Source organism: Schistosoma mansoni, chromosome W (genome assembly GCF_000237925.1).
Source record: "Schistosoma mansoni strain Puerto Rico chromosome W, complete genome".
Classification (NCBI taxonomy): Eukaryota; Metazoa; Platyhelminthes; class Trematoda; order Strigeidida; family Schistosomatidae; genus Schistosoma; species Schistosoma mansoni.
This window is the reverse complement of record NC_031502.1, coordinates 40,612,637-40,629,420: the sequence shown is the minus strand read 5'-3', so window position 1 is coordinate 40,629,420 and position 16,784 is coordinate 40,612,637. Positions and strand designations below refer to the sequence as shown.

General features: G+C 33.5%; 1 protein-coding gene across 1 annotated transcript in view; it reads left to right on the top strand.

Moving 5' to 3' along the window:
* Smp_135400 (putative alanyl-tRNA synthetase) overlaps positions 1 to 16,784 on the top strand; it is a gene marked incomplete at both ends in the record, with an annotated part of 61,892 nt that overhangs the window by 14,690 nt on the left and 30,418 nt on the right. The window contains one exon of the mRNA XM_018789700.1: positions 2,425 to 2,676. Coding sequence (XP_018655116.1) covers positions 2,425 to 2,676 — 252 coding nt within the window. The remainder of the gene's footprint in view (positions 1 to 2,424; positions 2,677 to 16,784) is intronic.

The following is a 16,784-nucleotide window of genomic DNA, read 5'->3' as shown; positions in this document are numbered from 1 at the left end:
ACAGTATCCATTTGTAATTTCCGCCTCATCAGGAACATGGTTTTTTAATCTCTCACAGTAGACTGTTGCTGATGGTATCCAGTCAACGGACATTCAGTGTCTTACGAAGAAAATTATTTATAAATACCTGTACTTTTATGATGTTGTTTGTGATAGTCCTTGAAGTTTCATCTTCGTATAGTAGAACTGTCTTGAAGTTCGTATTGAAGATCTTGACTTTGATGTTCGTTGACAGTTGTTTTGAGTTCCATATGTCATTCATTTGTAGGAAGTCTGTTCATGATTTGTCAATCATCATCTTCACATCTGCATCGGATCCTCCTTGTTGATCAGTGACGCTGTCCAGTTATGTGAAAACTTCCACCTCTTCTAGAGTTTCTCGATCAAGTGTGACTTGCTTGGTGTTCTCCATGTTGTATTTGAGGATGTTGCTTTTTCGTTTGTGTATGTTGAGGCCTACTGATACAGATGTTGCTGCTACACTGTTTGTGTTGAGCTGCGTTTGTTGCTGTGTATGGGATAGAAGGGTCAGGTTATCTGTGAAGTCCTAATTGTCTAGTTGCATGCAAGCTGTCCATTGTATTCCGTGCTTCCCCTCAGATGTGTAGATCTTCATAATCTAATTAACCACGAGAAGAGAGAGAAAGGGCGAGAGACAGTAAGCAGCCCTGCCTGACACCGGTCCTCACTTAGAGTGCGTCTGTTAGCCGTTCTCCATTCACGACTTTGCAGTGTAGTCCGTCGTATGAATTCGGAATGATGTTGACAATCTTCTCAGGTACACCATAGTGTCGTAGAAGGTTCCATAATGTTTTCCTGCCACAGTGTCAAAAGTTTTATCATAATCAAATAATTTGACGTACAGTGGTACGTTCCATTCAATTGATTGTTCAACGATGATTCGTGGTGTCGCGATTTGGTATGTGAACGACCGATGCCTACGGAATCCGGTTTGATCTCGGAGCTGAGGGTCTACTGAATCTTTCATTTGGTTCAACAATATTGTGTTGAATATGTTTCCTGATACCAGTAGTAGTGTGATGTCTGTGTAGTTCTCACACTTGCTGAGATTTCCTTCCTTTTTTATGTTGATGGGTATGTTTTTTTCTCATCTTTTGGGACTTGTCCTTTCTCTCAACATTTTTTTAACAGAATGTGGAGCATATTCGCAGTCACTTTTATATCTGGATTCATTGTTTCAGCTAATATTTCATCTGGTCCTGCTGCTCTCCGTTATCAGTCAGTCAGTTACAACGTAGAACTTCGTACGTACGTACATCAGTTCGAGTTGCCATACCACATAAGCACAGAGATGCAGATGTCGATTCAAATCCCATAGTGGTAGAAGTAGTAGGAGTATAATCAGAAATCCAAAAGATTAGGGTTTGAAGAAATTATTGAAGGAGTATAATCCAGTGAAATAAATTTGGAAAGAGAAGAAGATAAAGACATGAGGAATTTCGTTATATCATATAGTTATCTGACGCTTCCTACTGTTATAGCTTTTTCCGCTGTCATTCCTAGATCTTTCACGTATTTCTGATTGTCTGCTCTAATGTTCCTCTTCACTCGCCTGTTTTTTCTGTGCCTTGTCTTTTCTGTTGTTGTTTTTTGACTGTTGTTCATTTCTATCCTCTTGTCCTTCCTTTCTTAAATCCTGGCCAGGGTATCCATAGAGATCCATTGTTTTTGCTGGTGCTTCTCCCGGCACAGCATCTCCTGGAATTTTGAAGTTAATACTTCTTTAATTCTTTTTCAGGTGTTCTCCGTGGTAGTTTCTTTTTCTTTGATTAGTTCTCGTAAGGCTTATAATCTGTTTCTGAGAGAGCTGTATTGAATTCGTTGATTTTATCAGTACCTTGGAGGAAGGTTGTATTAAACTTTTGTGATGTTTCTTCAGTTGTCTAGTGCCTTTTTGGCTTTCGCTTCATCTTGGCCCAATCTTCCTCCTTTATCTCCACTTGAGAGCGGCAGTAACCCTAAAAGAGCTGTGGACAGGGTTGATTCAAAAACAGTATAGTATCACTGTTATCATCATCTTTATTTTGCTATGTAATGAACTTGTGATAAGTGTTCTGTTCAACTGTCCAATCCATTTATAAAATATACTTTCTGCTTTACACCGAACTCACTATGTGAATGAATATATTAGAATTAGTAGGAAGGTTTAATTACCAAAGCGAATTAAAATGTATACAAATCAACAGGTATATGTAAGGTTATCCTTCCTAGCTAGTCACAGAATTAACACACAATTGACTTACTCCAATAGCGTATCTCGCTTAATCATAAAATAACATGTAATATGTCCACACTTGAGTAGCCTATTAATTTTCTCAATTCAGCTTTCAACTTATTCGCACTCACATGAAACTATAATTATCTTTGTTTTCTTTTCTTAATTTTCTATTTTCTCCATATCAGCTCGTTTATATCCACCAATTAACAATAAAGATACAAATGAATTTAATCCAATCTCTAATAATATCAATCATTCAAAGGAATCATGTAATCATATGATAAATGAATTACAATTCACAAATTTCATAAATAATCGTTATTTTTCTACAGTTAATAATGACCAACACCACTTGTATAAACATGTTTATGATTATACAGATAATCACATTGATAACAATAATTATGATAATGAAGATTATGATTTCAATAATTACAGTAAAAATTATATATTTCAAAATTCTAATAGATGTCAATGTTGCAACAATTATGAATTATTAAATCTTGATCCACAATATTATCATCAAAATAGTCAATATCATCTTGATTATCAACAACAACAATGACAACAATCTCAACCATTATTACATCATCATCATCAACAGTCGTATACATTTGACAATTTCACTAATAATAGTACATTAATCTATTGAATCAAATAGAATAGGTGATACTAATGGTGATTACTATGTTATCTACTAAATGTGCTTGTATGATTATCTGTATGTGTACTCCTTACTAGTAAGTACCGTTGAAACTTTTATTTGGTTATTCTCATTCTTCTTACTATTTTTTTTCTAGTTTTGTCTTTCATGCTTTCTCTCTTTGATTTATTATTTTGCAAACCATTTTTTTTGTTTTTATATTTTTGTTAGGGAACTTTATTGCCTAGTCCCACCCCATCTTGCATACACATACACTTGTCTGTGTTTATTATCCATCGCTGAGATTATACAACGATCAATGTCATTATTTTATGTATTAATTGAGTTAGGAAACCATTATTATTTTAATAGACTTATTGTTGTTTTAACGATTATTTTGTTAGCTATTGCCTCCCCCTCCATTCCCTTGGAAATATATCAGAAAATTTATATTACTATCATTTTGTCTCTATCCGTCATTTGTGATTGCTATGACATATGTTTATTGTTTGTGCTGATTTCTTGTCTATCTTTGTTTTGCTTGTGTTTTTCGCATCGTTCCATTTTATTTATTTATCTTTTTTTTAATTTAAAAGACAAATCATTTTATTTAATTCCTATGATATTTCTGGTCGATACAAAATAAAGCGAACTCAATTTTGTTCATCACAATAATAATAATAATGACAGCGAAATTTTTAAAAACTTATGCTCTCCATATCTCTCTTTGTTTCTTATATCACCACTTATTTAAAGAAAAGTATCCAACAATTAAGATAACTTTGTTGTTTATTATCGTTATTAGCGAACAATGTCTATGTGAAGTAAGATTACTAAAGGGGATCAAAGTAGAAGCACACTGTAACTTTATTTCAAGTAATATTAGTTAGACAACAAAATTCCATATTGATCGGTCATGGAGTATTAACTGATGTTCATCATTGACTGTATTCCATCGATCGATTTGTATTGTGACTTCGCCTTGTAATCTAAGTCATCTGATTTTGCCTGTAGATTATGTTTTGATTTTAACTTGTTGTAGAATACGCTCCCTATTCATGTACAATAATTTGTTACTAATATATTGCAAATGCTCTATCACATAGCTGAGTAACAGTATACAGTTTTTGGAGTAAGAATTTGGACCATATAGTGTATACGTGATGACTGGTGATAGTATTTGACTGACCAGATCATCATATGCGAGGTCGGGTTCGAACAGATGGACCTGAAGTTTTTCAACCAATGAATCACAATTCCATTATCGTTCATATTCTCCTACATATCAGGATCATAGAGAATAGACTATTCGTAAAGAACTATCTAATATGTTAATAAAAATAATGTCAGTTGACGCAAAGCATGTCAACATCCTCATGATATCGTAATCTTGAGTCATTTCAATATATACTGTATCCCATTATTGTGTAAGAACTCCTAGCTTAACTCCCAACTTAACTGCAGTGCAGTGCACTAGTTTTGTGGCATATAATTATCGTGGCTACTAGGTTCCCACGTGAACCCTACAAGATATTATCCCTTAGTTTATTTGCATCAAATAATAATTTTTTTCGAATTATATTGAAACTTTAGCATCCGTGTATTTCCTTTTTTATTAAGTAATATTAAGAACATCAATCAAGTATATTAATTAATAATCTCACTATGAATTAAAACCAATTGTTTGTTCAATATATATGAAAGCCATTTTTCTACTGATATTATTAGTAAGTGAATATCTATCTATTGACTCAGTTTTAAAATAGTAATTTTAGGTCAAATTTGTGTCACAAATATTCTCGATGATATTTGGCATTAAAATATTGAAATAAACAAGTGATGTTTCAGTAAGAGTGAAACCTTTAGTTGTAAGATGTTAAATATTTGTATGATGAAAAGTAGATTTACTTGACTTGATGAAAGATCTCTAATCATTTTCATATTGAAAATCACAAATGTCACGCTTTCCTTTCATCATAGCTTTGATCAAAAGTCAGTGTCTAAAGAAATGTAGGATGTAATCCGCCTAGAAATTCATGATATGATGATGGTAACTTTAGTCGCAAAACCCACTATGTAATTTTACCAAAAATCAAAACAGTTCACCTTGAAAACACTTTCTTTTCTGTCGTTTTTTTCGTTAATTATGTATCTAATTATGATGTACATACCTGAGCAAAGTATAGTACAGAATACACATCATCACTAGCTTACCTTTATTCCGGAAAGATATATATCATGTGATAGAGTAGATTCGGAGCTCTGGTATATGCTTCCACTTCTACCTCAAGTAGCCTCGGATAATGTTGAGGGTGACAATAAAATCTGCACAAATGAATCATCTTCCTTCCCCGGGACTTAAATAACAAATTTTGTATTAGTTCTTGAAAAGCTAACAAATAATAATAAAGATTGAATAATGTAATAAGAAGATTTATTATCTTAAATTATCTTAATTATCCTAAATATTTAAAATAGGACTGAAGAGTATTTATTATTTGTAATAAATATCTACAGGCAATCGCTAAATAGTTTTTTTCTAAACTATATATCGCATCTTTTCGTTACGTTAAAAAATTTGTACGTGGGAAATTTCAATTATAGTTGGTGAAAAATATCTGTTATCCTGGTAGGAATTCGCCATGATACATATAATTCGTCGTTGTTATTAGAATTGCGATTCAAAGATAATCATTGTAGTTTTGAAAGTTATTAAATTTTCAAAACATTTCCACATATATTGACTTTATACTTTTAGAGTACTATTAGCTGTTGCATTTAGGTCTATGATGTCTCGACCGATGAAAATATTTTGGATAGACTTGTATTGTAGTGCAGTCTACTTATATCCATATAAGTAGTATATGTTGATGGTCAGACATAGAATGTATTTTGGCAGAAGACCGATAAGGAAAGAACTGAAATGAAGCGCAATTGGTAGGAAAATGCATGAACAACGGAATTAGAGAAGACGGACTGATATTTGAAGAAGGAACAGTTAAGATTGAGACAATTGGTTGTTATTTTGCAAATTGACTGTTTGCTGTATGGTTATCAGAATTTAGTGAAATATCTGTAGATTTTCAAACGCTAATCATTAAAAAAATTATTCGGTTGTGAATTACGTTATTTTCAGAAAGCTATGGAGAATAAAAGCCGAATATAAAGTTCGTCTACACTTTATTATACTCACTGTCATTCATGACAAACCATATCAACATGAGGTAACAACTATCCACTTTCCATTTTTGTAAACGCAAGCCCATGAAATGTTCGTTATTCTCAATTATCGATGTTGTTCATCTCACACTTCTCTACCATACTTCTGACAACTATGCCTCAATCAAATATTTGATAAAATTCACAACAAATCCAGATATACAGATTCTTTGTGATATCTATATATTTTCATTGAAAGCTGAAGATTAATGATCCTTTTTAAAAAAAATAAACCATTCTGAATTCCATACTTTTACTCAGTTAAAATGAACCAACTACTTTCGAGTCCAATTTTAGTTTTTATCAAAAGGAGTATTAGGCCAGGTTGTATCGGTAATTAGAAACTTTTACTGTCGTCCCCGGGTTGACTTTTTTTAGGGAATTAAATTGATGATAATAATACGATTTACCTAAGAGAGTAGTTTGTCCCGTGTAAGCTATCAATTCAAATGGAGTTTAGTGTAATTTTACTCATTTCAGTTGAACAAACACAATCATCGTTAGTTTATAAAAGACACTTCTATGGTGAACCAAAATATATATCAACTCAAAAAGAATAATAAAGTTATTACGTCCAAAAATTAATGTATTAATATATTAAATATAATTTATAAACACAAGAAAAAATTTACTGGACGCTACTTAATTTGTCAGGACTTGGTGTGTTTGAGTTGCATTCGGCATCATATTCCACAATTATAAGTAATTGATAGCTCCAATAAAGAGTGTTATACTTCGAGCAGTATATCCAGATAAAGTATACAATGGAAATATAGCTATGGTCTATAAATGTAGATAGTAAATACGTTGGACTTCAGTTATCATAACAACAGGCAATTAAGAACTAGAGACATATATATGTAGCAGTGTATTTATGAGCGGTTATTAGTGTTGAGGAGTTCCAGAAAACTCCCCGAAAAAGCAGCCAAAAAAGGCTCTGAAAACACTGAGAAGGATTTTATCCAATCAGCATTCACTAGAAGTTTTACCAGAAACATCTAGAAAGTGGAAAATCGCATGCTGAGTTTCTACTTGGACGATTACTTATACTACCACTATGTTGAGTAGCATCCCAGAATTTCCCGAAAACCCAAGACCATCTAAAATACTATAAAAAAAACCCAGATTTTCTGTACAGGAGTGAACCTTTGGAGTGAAGCGTTTTCTTCCATATTTCGCTCCTTTTCCCTTGTGTTCAAGTTGCTGTGTAAATTTAGCCTGGGGGTTACTAGAAGAGCTTAGGAATCACATCTAGTGTTTACTCAGAAGACTTTTCAGTCAGTATATCGTACTATGGGGGATTCAAAAAGGAAAAAGATGGAATAAAGGTCATACGATTTTAAACAACTATTTTGTAGTCATTCATAGTAAATGCACAAATTATGAGAAAATATGTGAAAGAAATACAAATAATATCAAAAACTAATTACAAAATAAGATTATCGTGACTATCTCCATACTTCTTCATATACACGAATAACTGAAGTTTATCATACTCGCGCGAAACTGATAGGTCCTGGATTTCAGTCTCGCGAGGTGGAACAAGGGATGCGCACTGCTGAGGAGTCCCACAATAGGACAAAACGGCCATCTATTGCTTCCAGGTTTTCCATGGTGTTCTAGCTTCAATTGATTCATGATCTCAAGCATTAAAATATTTTAATAGTCAAGAACAATTAATAATCTTAATGATATTAAAAGTTAATTAATTAATACAAAAAGGTGATCTATGGAATGGGCATATTCCCTAATACTAAAAATTCAAAAAAATCAAGTTAGTCATTAAATATTTTCTTTGTTCATAAGGGTTTGTGCATTTTTGTAATACAAATTATCGGATGTTCATTCTTGAATTCAGCTCATTATTATTATTATTATTATTATAGCGCTTTGTTTAATAATTCCAGTCTCTGGGTTTGGTGTATCACTATATGTTTTATTGAAGAAATTACTTCTCATTCTATAAAATACAGGATAATGAAAATATAATGAAGACTTCCTCATGGTATTGATTTTGCGGTTTTCTATTTCATGAAGAAATCGAACGATTAGTACAAATTCAGAACTATTTTATAATCATATATATGATCTAAGAGAACAGGATTGTGCAACTAACTAAGTTCTCTTTGTAAATCCTTCTAGTATATGAGATTATTAAAATTTTAAATTAGGCTGGATTATTGTTCAATATGAAGATAGTTAGTGATACATATTATCTTCAATTAGGCAAACATTGGGAATTGAGAAACACTGGACAATGCTTATCTATCTAAATTCAGTTTATGTTTTAATCTATCTTTATTAAATGCTGAATGAATAATGTTGTTAAGTAACATGATATTAATTATTCAACCATAGATGTTGACTATTGAGTCTGCTTTAACTGGATTCTAGTTTATAAAATTCAAACCTATAGCTTGATATTTCTAGTCGAAGAGTAGTATTTACTAGGCTATTGAATACTTTGTTTAGTCATTTAATTAAATAATAAATATTATACTTTGTTTTGTTTCATGTATACATTTTTGAAAAGTTTATGTCATAGTTCTGTTATATCGTACTGATTGGTTTTAATTATCCTACTGTCCAGCACTTCCACGTTTTCTATGGTGGTTTAGCTTTAATTGACTCATGAACTCAACTAGTCTAATGTTACTTGCTTAGATTATTTATTTATTTGAACGCATAATTATTGGTACAAAAGGACACCGAATACATATGCACCACATAAGTCACTTGGTTTGTGTGTGGGCTGTGATATTGCCCGTGTGCCTAAACCGAAGAAGGTGGTTTCCTTAGGGGGCCACACCCGGAGCTTTCGACCTAAAGGTCTGATCCACAAGGCAGTGGAGCATCGTGAGGAGATGCAGTCCCATGGTAGCAGGTAGCCAACTACTGGTTCATACGCCATTTGTCTCTTCAGTGAACCTAATAATAATAATAATAGAATTGGAAACAGATCATAGAATTCGATCGATTATAATTTATAACAGAATAAATAAGATAATCATAACAATCAGCCTATACTTTATTTGGACTAAAAACTGATCCTGTAGTAACTAAGGTTTATATCAAAAGAAATTAATGTAGTAGATGATCACCAACGTCAGATAAACTAGGTACTATGTCAATCTCATAATAATTTAGCCACCAACTATCATAACACAAAGCCGGACAAAATTACTTCGCATAATCCAATCAGCTACTGGCTTACTTAAGTGATTAATTCAAATGCTTAGTTCTGTAACTTTTGGTTTACCTTTCATATCAATAAAAGTAGAATTATAAACAATCTCCGTGTTGACTAAATTTCAAATACCTCACTTTAGATTTAACTGCATTTGAACGAATGTGGTCAAGTCACTTCGGTCGATGAATTTTTTCATTGCATACTTTTTAACATATTGATAAACTATCATGCCACTAAAATGTAGATCAGCTGAGACATTTACGAATAAATAAACTGAGCGCTAGATGTCTAATTATGCTGTAGCATCAACAACCATTAGAGATAGTAGTGTGTTACGTCCTTGATCTATCTACCCAATAATATACAGTTAAAGCCTTGACACGATAGATTAACTGTTTCAACCTTGAGGCTAGAAATGCGTGAGTCTGAATTAAGACTAACGGTAATAGAGACAAAAACTATTCTATCACCTGACTGGTTGACAAGCGATAGAGAAGACAAGTCAACCGGAACACTATTCGATTTATTCTTAATTCTGAGCTGGTTCCCTATTCAGATTAGTGTAAAAAGATACATGAATAAATAGATAACTAACATGACCACAAAGCATAAAGAACGAGAAAAATACAATTATGTCTAATTGGGGATTAGGGTAGAAAAAGCATACAAAAGGTTACGTTTAAATTACGATAGCTTTGGAACAGAAAAGAGTATGGCAGTGAATCATACATCAAATGAAAGTTTATGGTTTATAGAATAAACTAAATGTTAGTATTTTACAAAATTTGAATTATGTGAAATAACGTCCCTAAAGATATCTTCCGTTGTTTGTCATGGCTTCTTTGTTTCTCTGTTTACATGACAGTGCATAGTTTAACGTTAGTTGTTACGATAGTTGACTTATTTAGGAGTAAAAAGATTCCCAACTACTTTTTATGACTGAAAGATATCACAAACAGTTGAAAGACTACCTAAAGGTAGTTACAAGGAATATAGAAAATATCGTGACGAATTTTCATATGATTGTTAGTAATATGAAAATAATAATAATAACTGTTCAGGTCTGTTGGGAGATATCAACTCACTGAAGACATTGGTGAAATAGTTGCTGAACTTCGTGGATTGGTTGAAGTTAGACATTAACACCGTTGGATGCCGGCTCAGTGGTCTATCGGTCAAGTGCTCTGGCGCGAGACTGATAGGTCCTGGGTTCGAATCTCGTGAGGCGGGATCATGGATGCGCACTGCTGAGGAGTCCCACAATAGGACGAAACGGCCGTCCATTGCTTCCAGGTTTTCTACGGTGGTCTACCTTCAATTGACTCATGATTTCGAGTATATATAAAAATAACTATTCAGTTAAAATAAAATTATTCTTTTTAGAAATGTTGATATTGAAAAGACCAAGTTGATCTGAAGAATATAATGTATTTGGTAATATGATTTCGATTAAGCTGATCATATATTTACTTGTCATGGTACTTCATTTTGAAACCTGCCCTGTTAATTATTAACCGATTTTTCATGTCATACTTGATTTGACAACAAATTATCATCTATTTATTGAATAATCTTTCTATTATATATTTTTGATTATCACTTTTATTTATTTGACCTTTCTTATTTTTCATCGGAAACACTTCCGAAATTGTATGGTCATAGTTATTAAAATGTATTACGTAACTACATCACATCTTTAGATGAACTCGGTTTTCTCACAATTTTATCAATCACTTGTCTATTTTCTTACATAGTTATATTTGTACCTCTTTTTGCTTTAATTGGTTTTTACTTCAATCAAACTGATCCAACATTTTAGTTGTTTAAAAATTCCTGTCATGTTAGAAACACAGATACGTATGTGAACTGAGAATAGTCTTTTTTATACACTTCTAATCAGTATCTATAATTATACATTCAAATTGTTCTAGAGGGATTAACCAAGTTTAAAGCAAATGAGTCTGTTCTAATTATAGATCAGAAGGGGTTTTGTGGATATTTCAGTATTTTCATAGTTGAAATCATGAGTCAATTGAAGCTAGACCACCATGGAAAACCTGGTAGCACTGGACGGCCGTTTCGTTCTATTATGGGACTCCTCATATGCTCACTAAAGACTGACTATAAGGGATGTTTCCTTGAGTTCTGGTGGGAAGCAGTGACCAGTGGAGTTCAAACAAGTCTGTTGGGAGATATCAACTCACTGAAGACAATTGGTGAACGGTTGCTCAAACATCGTGGATTGGTTGAAGTTAGACATTAACACCGTTAGATGCCGGCTCAGTGGTCTATCGGTTGAGTGCTCTGGCGCGAGACTGATAGGTCCTGGGTTCGAATCTCGCGAGTGCGGGATCGTGGGTGCGCACTGCTGAGGAGTCCCACAATAGGACGAAACGGCTATCCAGTGTTTCCAGGTTTTCCATGGTCGTCTAGCTTCAATCGACTCATGATTTCAACTATGTTCTAATGTTTAAAATAATCTCAGCAATTGAAATTTAAATAATTCCAACATTTCGTATAGGCAGACTGATCCATATTTCTTCTGTGGAATAATCAAAATCATTATTATAACAGTATATACAAGGCCTAATAACAAAATCACATGTAAAAACCGTTAGTGATGTAAATGTATTTGATATGGTGAAATATATGAAGAGTTATTTGTACGATAAAATTTTTCACTTAACAGGTAAGGTTATCAAGTGAGTACAGAGAATATAGTTAGAATTCAGATAAGTTTTTATGCGAATATGCAGTGTATGACCATGACTTCAGTGAACAGATGTAAAGATTCTAAAACCTTTCATTCATTATTATATAAAATCTCTACGTGATCATGTGGTTTATCTTGGATCTGTTTTCAAGTTTAAATTACAATTCAGGATTAAGTAATTGTAATTATATCCGGTTACGATATCCAGCTTTTAAATGAACCTAAATTCAAAAATCTACACTGACTATGGTGGTTTCAGCATAATTTGCACTTGTCAGCCCATCAAATATCTTAAATAAAAATCAAGAGGATTCAGTATAGAAAATTTTCTTTTCGACGAAATCATTTATTTTGATGGAAATACCGAACACTTATTCCAGCCACCTAATTCAATGAGGATTTACTACTTCATCAACGGATTGCTCCTCTGTCCCCATCGATTGTTCATTGGGCCGTTCCAATAGATGTTTTGAGGATACTTTGACCTTACGCATGTCTTCTACTTTGATAGACCATAACTTATATCCTCAAAGTAATACAGAGAGGATTGCTGTCCAGTACACTCACAACTTCGTCGAGAGACGGATATCCCACCTAGGCCATGAGTAATCTGAATCTCCAAAAAGCCAAGTTAAATTTCCGAATGGTTTTCGATATCTTGTCTGACACCAATTCATCAGAGCTGATAAGACTTTCAGGACAAGTAGTGGTCAACGACCTTAACTGCTTCACCCGTATGATGATGACCAATTTTGAAGCAAAATGTCGTAATTAGAGGAAGATAAACACATTTCAAACATGCTTGGGTTGTCACTCAAGACATTCAGGTGATTGAATTTTTTCAACGTTTACACCAAACAGGACTATGTTATCTGAGTGACAAAAGTCAATAAATGAACCTCTCAATTCCTGAAAACTCCTGAGAAGATGCATTACGTTTAAAAATATGTATTTGATTAAGTCGACTAAGTATGAAATGAGCTGGGAGCTCTGAAATACACTACTTGAGGCTGTCACTTCTATTCAATGTTCCCCAAAGGTCCTAACTTCACCAGTAGTATTTCAGTAAACATCTCTTATGTGTTTTACGTACCTCTTTGGCATATCTAATAAAAAACATTACCACAAAACTATCTCGTAGATGGAATAGAGCAATGCCTTCAAGCCAGTAAATAGTACATATTCGAAAACTTAATGTTGTTTACTTGACAGTACATATCAATCCTAATGATATACTATGTATCAACGCTCTACATGTTTACATATTTACGCAACACAGCAAAACTCTCTAGAAGTGATATTTTTTGGTGATAAATGCATAAATGATCCATAAATAACTTCCGCCAATAAACCGATTAAGCTTCTTACCAATTAGAAGTACAACATACTCGCATCTGCCTTCCATTTGCCTTTTATTTTCAATAAAATAAATAGTTGCAAACATTATATTTTGGATATTGACTAACAGTAAAATTCACAACGTTTACTATATTCTGTTTAGGTAAAACTAGCTCGTCAATAAAGTCAGAGTCTAGCCATCTATTCGAAGAGGTCAAATCTTAACAGTAACTAATCAAATAATATCATGAATATAAATAATGGGAAAACAGAACCCATTATAAGCAACAGTAAATCTATAAAACGTTCAACTTTACAGAACTATACATTATGTTATTGACATAGTAACGAAAAAATGGAATACAAGACAAGTTGTTCATTTTATTGAAGGTCGGTCTGGTAAATTTATCTGCAATAAATATAAAATACACAGTTGTCCTTCAGTAATCCACGGGATCTTATCTTTAAAGAAATACTCTTTAAACATTTTTAGTGTACACTAAATCTGTGGTAATTATCATAACTTCCTATATACTATATACATATATATATCATCTTAGGATCATATGTAGTTATGTCATATTCTATAATCATTATTAAATTGAACTCCTATAACCTAAAAAGATAATTGTTAATCACTGAAGATTTTTCGTTTGAATGCATGATATTTTACTTGACCCACAAGTTAATAATGATTAAACGGCTGATCACACTTGACATATTTATATTAAAAAATAAGGATTAACTCCTATATTGTTCAAAATAGTCTTCATTGCAAGCTGACAATAAACTGAACCATCTTTGAAAAGTTATAATAAAATGGTCATCTTAAACGTTTTAATATTAGCCTGTTTAAGGATTCATTCGACAACCTTTGAAAATTATAAAAATATCTGGTCTTTCTACAAATTGTTTTAGATCTTTCGGTTAGTTGTGTTTTTTTTCATCTCAAAGAATATTATCTAGAGACTCTGTAAAAAGTTGATCATAAGGTTGAAACCAGAAAAATTTGTGGTGTTGAAATCGTGGTCAACAAATTCGACGAACAGGTGATACAATGACAATTAGTAATCTCTAATAACAATGACGTAATTAACTAGTAAGCAGTTTGTAAAAAGCCTAAAAAAATATCATTAGCATGAGCTTTCGCTTAATATATCGGTGAGTATATGCTACTGCGCCGTTAAATATGATTTCGATAGTACACTTCTGAATCAATGAAATTAGCGAGAGTGAGACTCGGACAATCCATTCAAAAGAGTTTATTACACTCCCTTACCACATTGAAATAATTCTAAAGCAGTTATATAAATGAACACCCCCAATCACGACTTTTCGGTTACTGTTGAATGAAACAAAGCGACTATCAGTAACTTGCATTGTTACTTTATTCAGTATGTTAAACTTATGGCTTTGGTATGACGATCTTTGAAGTTTGAAAGTCATACAAAAGCTAACTCGCGGCACTTCAGAACGAAACCAGATATTTTTACTCGAACTTAGTAACGCGTGAGTTGTACTGATTAATATTTACTTACACATGTTCCTTTTTGTGGACTATAGATGGCCGATCAGAGATTCCCTATCAACTATGTCCTGTCTTCTCCTTTCCACTAGTTGACAAGTGCTGTTCACTTTTTCATATCTGCCTCCGATTCTTTGTGCGATGTGATTTTTGGTCTACCTATTTTCCGTTTCCCTTCAAGATTCCAAGCTGGAGCTTGACTCATGACGCAGTTTGATGATTTCCACTTTTTATAACCTATTCACCTACAGTATCCATTTGTAATTTCCGCCTCATCAGGAACATGGTTTTTTAATCTCTCACAGTAGACTGTTGCTGATGGTATCCAGTCAACGGACATTCAGTGTCTTACGAAGAAAATTATTTATAAATACCTGTACTTTTATGATGTTGTTTGTGATAGTCCTTGAAGTTTCATCTTCGTATAGTAGAACTGTCTTGAAGTTCGTATTGAAGATCTTGACTTTGATGTTCGTTGACAGTTGTTTTGAGTTCCATATGTCATTCATTTGTAGGAAGTCTGTTCATGATTTGTCAATCATCATCTTCACATCTGCATCGGATCCTCCTTGTTGATCAGTGACGCTGTCCAGTTATGTGAAAACTTCCACCTCTTCTAGAGTTTCTCGATCAAGTGTGACTTGCTTGGTGTTCTCCATGTTGTATTTGAGGATGTTGCTTTTTCGTTTGTGTATGTTGAGGCCTACTGATACAGATGTTGCTGCTACACTGTTTGTGTTGAGCTGCGTTTGTTGCTGTGTATGGGATAGAAGGGTCAGGTTATCTGTGAAGTCCTAATTGTCTAGTTGCATGCAAGCTGTCCATTGTATTCCGTGCTTCCCCTCAGATGTGTAGATCTTCATAATCTAATTAACCACGAGAAGAGAGAGAAAGGGCGAGAGACAGTAAGCAGCCCTGTCTGACACCGGTCCTCACTTAGAGTGCGTCTGTTAGCCGTTCTCCATTCACGACTTTGCAGTGTAGTCCGTCGTATGAATTCGGAATGATGTTGACAATCTTCTCAGGTACACCATAGTGTCGTAGAAGGTTCCATAATGTTTTCCTGCCACAGTGTCAAAAGTTTTATCATAATCAAATAATTTGACGTACAGTGGTACGTTCCATTCAATTGATTGTTCAACGATGATTCGTGGTGTCGCGATTTGGTATGTGAACGACCGATGCCTACGGAATCCGGTTTGATCTCGGAGCTGAGGGTTCTTCTTCCCAAAACTTTTTTAACAGAATGTGGAACAGTTTTGCAGTTGTGGTTTTCGGAGAATCTTGGATTTAGGTTGTATATTTCGAATGTTTTAAATGATATTTTCTGGTTAGTATATACTAACAAAGTTTCTTCTATATGATATGGTTGCTTACTTCTTGTTCCGCCCTCCTTCTTTATCCGTGCATGGAACAATGGTAACTCCAGAAAGATTCTGGGGGATTTGTGCTGAATAATAAAATTAACAGTGGCTGAGTCGAGTTCTTTGAGTGAACATTTGGGATGATATGAAATCCTTAAACGTATTTACAAGACTTAGAATAATGCGTGGTAGTTTTATATCGGCTAGATTTCCTCCATAAATGTGCAATGTTGTCACTTCTGACGTTTGCGACCATTCTGTTTATCAACATCGATAACTGGCAGATCTAAAATCTGTCATTCGTTATTTGACGAACATTTATGACTGACGATGGATGCTAGTGACGTTGGACTTCTGTGAAATCAATGGTTTCCTTAGTCATATGTTTTTAAAAAATACATCGAAGGAGCATATTTTAAAGTTCGGTATCAGCTGTTTGTAAAGCAAACGCAACGACAGCTTTCAGTGTCCAAATAGGCCAAAAGTCACTGACAATCTTTCTCATGTGCCCAGTTTAAAGTGATCTAGGCGTCAAATATTATTGAAGATTATA